Below are 7,163 nucleotides of genomic sequence, written 5' to 3' on the forward strand. Positions count from 1 at the left end.
AACAAATACCGAATCCGAAAGCGAAACCGAAAGCGAAAGCGACCTCAACACCAGCAAACACTGTCCGTGTGTGTGTGTGTCTGTACATGTGTGTGTGTGTGCTGTTACTTCGAACATTGATAACACGAAACACGCGCGTTTTTCTCCTGCCCAGCAAGTCAAAATCAGACGGCCCAAAAAAGGAAAAAAATACTTTTCTTCTGTTTCTGTATTGTCTGTGAAATTGGCTGCTGACATCACTTCATTGTCTTCACTGGATAAGGAGAGGGAGCATGAGCAGGAGCAGTGGGACAAGAGGAGAAGCGTTAATGAACTAAATATTAGAGCACAACTTCCACTACCATTTGCACTTAGTTACTGATCAATTAACAACTAACAAAGCTGCCAAAATCGACCACAGACAAAGCCAGAAATATGTTTTCCATGTGCTCAAAGGTTAAGCCAAGGAGTGAAGATTCCACCTCGACGCCATCACAACAACAATTGCAACTGCAGCAGCAGCCCTCGGGTAAATATAATTTCTAAATACCCACAGTTTCTTAATTGTATTTACTTTATTTTTTAGAATTTAAAAATTTATATTTTATATTACTTTTATCTTAAATTGTAAGCATAGTTACTTTTAAATTTAATTGTTTTAGTTTTCCTTAAGTTTTGTGTAACTTTAAAGTCTTTGACCGAAAATTGTATATTATTTATGTATGTATTTATTTATTTAAGGTATTCAAAAATGTATTTCTTGCATTTTTTTAATTGTATGGAAATTGTGTAAAATGTAATTTATCAACTTATATTTTTATTTTTGCAATGTTAATAATGTTTTGTTGATAATAAATTTTCCCAATCCTTGCAACAAATGTTGGACCAATCATTTTCTATTTTTTTTTTAGATACCAACCGAACATTTACGTTTTTATACAAATTAATAACATAAAATATATTTATTTAGATTTAACTTTTAATTTAATTGTAAATTCACGTATCATCTGCATATAGCTTGACAATAAATGAATAAATAAATTGTTATTTTAAATACTATATTCGAATATTTTTTTTAATGTTTTATAAGTTTCTTTCGAGGACTGCTTTTTAATAAATAAATAAATGTAGCTTAAGCCACAGCCCCAAAGCAGCTGTGTATGTACATATGTGTAAGTAACAGCCCTTATATGAATGTGTGTGTGGAAAGCAGGGCTGTCCCCGTTTTTTTTTTTAAACAAAAACCCTTGAACTCGTTTTTGCGCTTTTCGCTCGTGAATTCGCTGGCCAACAATTTTTCTCAATGAATTCACATACAGAGGCACACACAGATTACTTGTGCGTGTGCGTGTGACTGTGTGTGGGTGTGTGTGTGTTTCGGGGGTGTATTTGCATCACTCTCTTGCTCTCACTTTCTTTTTCACTCTTGCGCTCTCTCTCTCTCTCTCTCTCTCTCTCTCTCTCTCTTTGTCTCTCTGAGCTTCCGTTTCTCTATCTGTCGCTGTGGTCTCATTGTTGACCTGCTCATTATGAACATATGTAAGTACATACAAGTACAAAAGTAAGTGTATGTATACGTGTATGTATGTCGTCCACTTGAGTTGAACTTATCAAGTGAAATTCAGCAGAGGTTATTATGCTGCAATCAGTGTCACACTGTCACATTGCCACACAGCCACGCCCATTGGCCTGAGCACGTAAACTGCATTAAACCATTAAGCAGAGGCAGCACAACAATCAGGCGTACTAACCCACGAACCACCCAACCACCCACAATCATCAGCTTCTCCTCTCAAGGGCGTAGGCAGCAGGGGCAGGTGTGAGCCATTCCATCCTTTCGCGCTGCATTCATAGCTTTACAGTATTTAGCTTTCGGAATCCGCACAATAGTTGTTTTTAAAACACGTCAATTAGTAAAAACAAGTTCCGAGACCGCACCCATTCTCCTTTGAAAGGCATTGAAAATGAAATGGAATTGTGGAACCATTCATGAAAATATAAATCTCGGAGTCAGAAAAATCGTTTGCCATAAGTTAATTTAAAATTTTAACAATAATATTATTTATTGCTATATTTTTGTACAATAAATAAAATAATTTGATTGGATTTTGATGCCATTTTACTCTAGTTAATAGTAAATTAAATGTAATGCATTTTAAATTTAAAACTACTAAAGTTTTTTTTTTTATATCAAGAATTGTCGATTTTTTTTTGCAGAACTTTTGAATTCATAATAAAAGGTACTGTCTTGGATGATCTTACTGTAGGTCTTAGATGAATTTGCTAACAATTCACAATATACAACATAAGAAAAAATTATTTTTGTCCCCCTTTGCACAATGCTGACTACGCCCATGTCTCCTCTTATTGCCACTTGCTGCAAGTAAATTGAATGCAACGAAAATGAATCCACCTAGCAAGAGGCAGCCTGTCATCGTTGTCGTTGTTGTTGTAGGTTGAAAGCAACCACGTGCATAAATCATGCAAGTGTACAAGGCAGTAAGTGTAGGCGTTTTCCAGCCTACCTTCCCACCCTCCCTGTCGCTGTTCCTGCCTCCTGGCAACGCTTTCGGCCCCATTACGACCCCGGGCAGCTTAATAATTATGTACAAGTTGATTTTGCAACCGTGAATCGTTCAAGTCTCTGCATTCTTGTCTGTTGCACCTGTAAGTTACTCCATTTAAATTGGATAATTTTCAAAAAATTAAAACAAGATATTTAAATTTCTTTACTTTTGAAAAAGATTTTTTCTGGTGAAAAACAATTTTTTATAATGTAATAATTTCTTACAATAAAATAAAATACATATATTTTTCGATTGACTAATTATTTATGCACTATTTTTATTTTATTTTTAAGAATTTCTTTAAAGCTTTGAAAATTTATGTTTCAAATTTAAATTTAAATAAATAAATATTTAAATATTTTTTTCTTACCACATTTTTCTAGCGAAGTCAGCGTTTGGCTATTTACTTTTACACTTTAATGTTCTGTCTATTTTTATTTTATTTAAAAAACGTCTTTAAAGCATTGAGAATATATATTTTAGATTATAGAATGTTATCTTAACTATTTTAAAAGTTAAGAGTCATATTCTGACTAATTGTGCCACTGTGCATCGTCGTCTGTTGCAGCCACTTGCTATTTCAACTGCTTTGTCACGAGGATGTGAATGTAATATGTAGAGTAGAGAATGTAGAATGAAAAATATGGATGTGGTTGTGTGTATGCGTGCACTGAAGTGGTACACATGATGGGCCCAATGTCCGGTGTCCGTTGTCCCTCGTACGTTGTCAGTTGACAGTCTGCAGTGTCCTTCGACGACCTCGTTCACTAGCTCGTCGCCAGCTATCCTCTATATCTCTGTCTCTGTCTCTATCTCTCGGGGTTGCCTTCGCCAACGTAGTCGACACTTTCCAGCATGAATATATATATATGTATATATATATACATATATATTATGTATATGTTTGTGTGTGTGTGTTCAAATGTATAATCCATCCGTCTGCATTTCGTTTGGGTTTAGCACAAGCAAACAGTTTGCCAAGAAATTTTCAGTCAAGCCTTGAGCGTTTTTCAATTGCTGTGTCAGCTTATTGCATTGACAAGCTATCAGCAACTTGGCTAAATTCGTTGCCAGGGTCTATCCGTCCTTTTGCCTAATCATATTCATCGAAAGACACTTATCTATGCATATATATATATGTGTCAGAGTATATGACTATTGCAGTTAGTTAAAGAGTCCTTAAAAGTAACTAATGGGTATTTAAACAAGGTCTAATCTATGCTTAAATTCATTGAACTATTACAACAAATTCGATCTATTATTGAGTTAATGTATAACAATTAAAAAAATTTTTGTTTAAAAGAACATACAGTGTCTTACACTTTTTTTGTTTCTATTGCTTAATTTGAAAATTTAATTAAAACAGTTTGCTCAAGCTTAAACAATAATCAACAAATATGCGTTTTAATTTGGAATGCATCTGCTTCCCATTAAAAGATAAATTCATTTAAATTTTGTAATATGTAAAAGTAGTGGGTCAAATAAGCTAGGAGTCACTAAGCAGCATGTCAAGTAATTCTTTTAGCAAAGAACAAAATCACATATTTGTCAAGTTATTAATGATGCAATAAAATAAAAAATATATATATATAAAAAAAAAAGAAAAATTATTTTTAAAATAAAAGATATGTATTTTTTTTATTGACAAAATAGATTTTTGAATAACTGTAAAAGTGCATCTGGGAAACGATAGTGTAAGCACGTACTCTCATTACACTCATCTTCATTACCATAATTAATTCGCTCAACCGAAGATTTATACATATATCAAACTGCTCAATAGCTTTTCCATGTATTGCTAGACTGTGATTTAATCAACTTCGATTAATGAATTTTAATTGAAAGACCAACTAGCTATAGATACATATGTGTATACTCGTATATATATATTCAACAGAAGGAGGGATGTAGAGTATAGGATACCAAGGACAGAATGCAAATAGTTGCTGTCAAAATCGAGACAAATATCCATTAGATTCTCACCTGGTCTGTTATTTAACGTGAACGTTTAAAACCCACACACATTTGGTTTGCAACTAAAATTCAGTTTGATAACAGATTAGAGAGCAATGTCAGTGGACATTGGAAATCGAGCATTGGTCACTGAACACTGTACAGTGCTTTTGCCAACTGCGTTTTCAATTAAACACAAACGACTGCTGCAGTTGCAGCGGAAATAGATTAGATGAGTTCGACGTAAAACTGAATTGCTGCTCTGCTCCTATTCTACAAACTTCTATCCATTTCCAGCCTTGTTATTTCGAATTTTTTCATTTTTTGCAGGCACCGGAGGAAAGCAAATTAAAGGAGGTTACCTGCTGCGCTATAAAAGTGAGTTTCTTAAGTAATTTAATTTAAATTTACAATAAAATTGAAAATAATGAATTAAAATTTAAAATTTATTAAACGTTATTTAAATATTATTAAAAAAAAAACAGCGATACAAGTCCAAACTGTAAATCGAGTTGAAAAATTATACATAGTTAAAAATATCTTTTGAAAAAGCGTCAATGAAGAAATTGGCAGTGGTGAAAGAAAATATAATTTTTCAATTTTGATGCAGAATTGAATAGATGCCAAATAATGATACAATTGACATTCCGCAAGAAAATCGGTTAAGATTTGACAAAGTTATAACAGCTTGAAGTTTTTGAAGAACATTTTCTGAAATATAGAAGTATTTAGATATAAAACTAACATATTCTGAGTGTATAATTAATAGGAACGGATTAGCTTCTATTTTCCTTAAATTCTGAAAATCTTCTTTCAGAGCAAATGCTGTGGAATCGATGGGCTGAGGAGTGGGTTATACTGTACGATGACTCTACCATGGCGTGGTTTACGGAGCCGGGGCGTTCCTCACCTTCGGGAAAGATACTGGTCAAGGAGGCGCCAGAGATGCTAGCCATTGCCCATTGGACAGGGCAGATACCACGTCGTCCTCCACTGCCCGATGGAGTCAGTGTTTCACAGCTTATTGCTCTGGGCTCGAGGCGTAAGAGATCCAAGGTTTATTGGATGCTGGCCAAGTCGGAGCAAGAGGTAAGCGACTGGATTGATGCCATAACCAAAACTCTGCCACCGCCTCCACAAATTGAACTGGTGGTGGACAAGCCACATCTGATGAACGTGCTTCGGCGTCCGCTTGTGCGCATTAGACGTGAGTACGATAATCCTAATCCTAAACTGTTTAAAAGAATGCATTGTATAATTAAATATAAGCCTACTAAGAAGCACTTTGACTTAACTAAAATTGTAAAAAAATTTCAAAGTTATATGACTTTAGTAAAACCACTTAAAATCAGGGATTAAAAGCGTAACAGGAATCGTAATCGTTAAGTGGTATTAACCGAATGAAATTGTACAGCGTAATTATTTTATTTTTTTTATTTAAATATGCAGTAAAAATATTTAAGTCAAATATTTTTTCCGAATTCGTTTAAGAGTCTGTCTTGACTAATTTTTAGTTATTAATAAAGGGATTTAATATTAGAATATTCATATAAAAATGTAGATTAAGGTGTACAGTGGTCACACTTTAATTAATAAATATAAAATAGTTAAATCAAAGGAAAAATAGTGAGATTTATATTATTTATTCCATCGGTGTGCATAATTTGTAATGTCTTGTCATCCTCAGCGGCGACCAACTCGGAGGTGAAGCAGCGTAAATCCAGCAGACATCATCGCAGCACCTCGACGGCTTTAACCACACAGCGAATGTTGTACAATCAAAATCCATTAGTGAAGAGCGATGCAGCAGTGGCCATTCTGAGCAAGAAACCGGACTCGAAGGCATCGCTGGCCTGTGTTTTGCCCTGGGGACACGGCTGGGGCTGGGCCACACTGCCCAATGGAGTTTGGAGCGGTGGCCTCACCTGGTCCCAGTGCGAAGACACATTTACGCTCCACGCACTGCCCACCACGCACTGCACAAATCTCATCGATACGTCGTGCAGTGGCGCCGTCTATCACACGGACATTGGAGGATTCGATTTCCATTCCACGGGAGTCGATGATCTTGGAGGCGAGGACTTTGACTATGCCATGGATTGTGGCGACTTCATATTCTAAGTCATCAATTTCCCACACAAAAGCAACAGCAACAGTTAAACCCACCCAATGAAAAGTGTAACGAAAAAAGAAGTAGAAAATCAGAAGAAGAAATTAGAGAGAAAAATGGAAGAGCTTAGTGTTTATCGCTTTCGTAGAATCATGTCTGTGTGCTTACATTGTCCCTTTGTGTTATGCGTTGCAATTAGAACAGACAAGGATAGAGTAAAAATACAGTCAGTCAAGTAATTGTTTTGAAAATAAAAACATATTTATATGATATTTATTTTAAAATATAGCTGTACCCCACGGAAGTTGTTAATTTATAATTTTTTATAACTTGTTTTAAAAATATTCGAATTTTTTTTAATTGTCAAAAGAATTACTTGACTAACTGTACATTGTTTAAGTGTACACACTCAGTAAATGTTTTGTCAAAATAACAAACTCACATATTTTATTTTATTCTTTTATTTTATTACAAGTAATTGATTTTTTTTTTTTTTGTTTTGAGAAAATTAAATCATTAATTGCGTTTAACTATTTCAGAAAAATTAAAATAAA

At 34.4% G+C, this 7,163-nt stretch overlaps 1 protein-coding gene across 1 annotated transcript; it reads left to right on the top strand.

Annotated features, from left to right (window-relative positions):
* Positions 1-395: 395 nt before the first annotated feature.
* On the top strand, positions 396-6,709 carry LOC117790553. Its single transcript, XM_034630034.1, has 4 exons — positions 396-508; positions 4,830-4,877; positions 5,317-5,706; positions 6,187-6,709. The coding sequence occupies exons 1-4, from the start codon at positions 415-417 to the stop codon at positions 6,618-6,620; spliced, it is 966 nt and encodes a 321-aa protein (XP_034485925.1). The 5' UTR covers positions 396-414; the 3' UTR covers positions 6,621-6,709.
* Positions 6,710-7,163: the final 454 nt, after the last annotated feature.

The sequence above is a fragment of the Drosophila innubila genome (assembly GCF_004354385.1).
Source record: "Drosophila innubila isolate TH190305 chromosome 3R unlocalized genomic scaffold, UK_Dinn_1.0 2_E_3R, whole genome shotgun sequence".
Classification (NCBI taxonomy): Eukaryota; Metazoa; Arthropoda; class Insecta; order Diptera; family Drosophilidae; genus Drosophila; species Drosophila innubila.

Coding starts and splice junctions, on each gene's coding strand:
- LOC117790553 (XM_034630034.1), top strand. CDS start 415: ATGTTTTCCATGTGCTCAAAGGTTAAGCCAAGGAGTGAAGATTCCACC. Junction 509..4,829: donor ACTGCAGCAGCAGCCCTCGG/GTAAATATAATT, acceptor CATTTTTTGCAG/GCACCGGAGGAAAGCAAATT. Junction 4,878..5,316: donor TTACCTGCTGCGCTATAAAA/GTGAGTTTCTTA, acceptor ATCTTCTTTCAG/AGCAAATGCTGTGGAATCGA.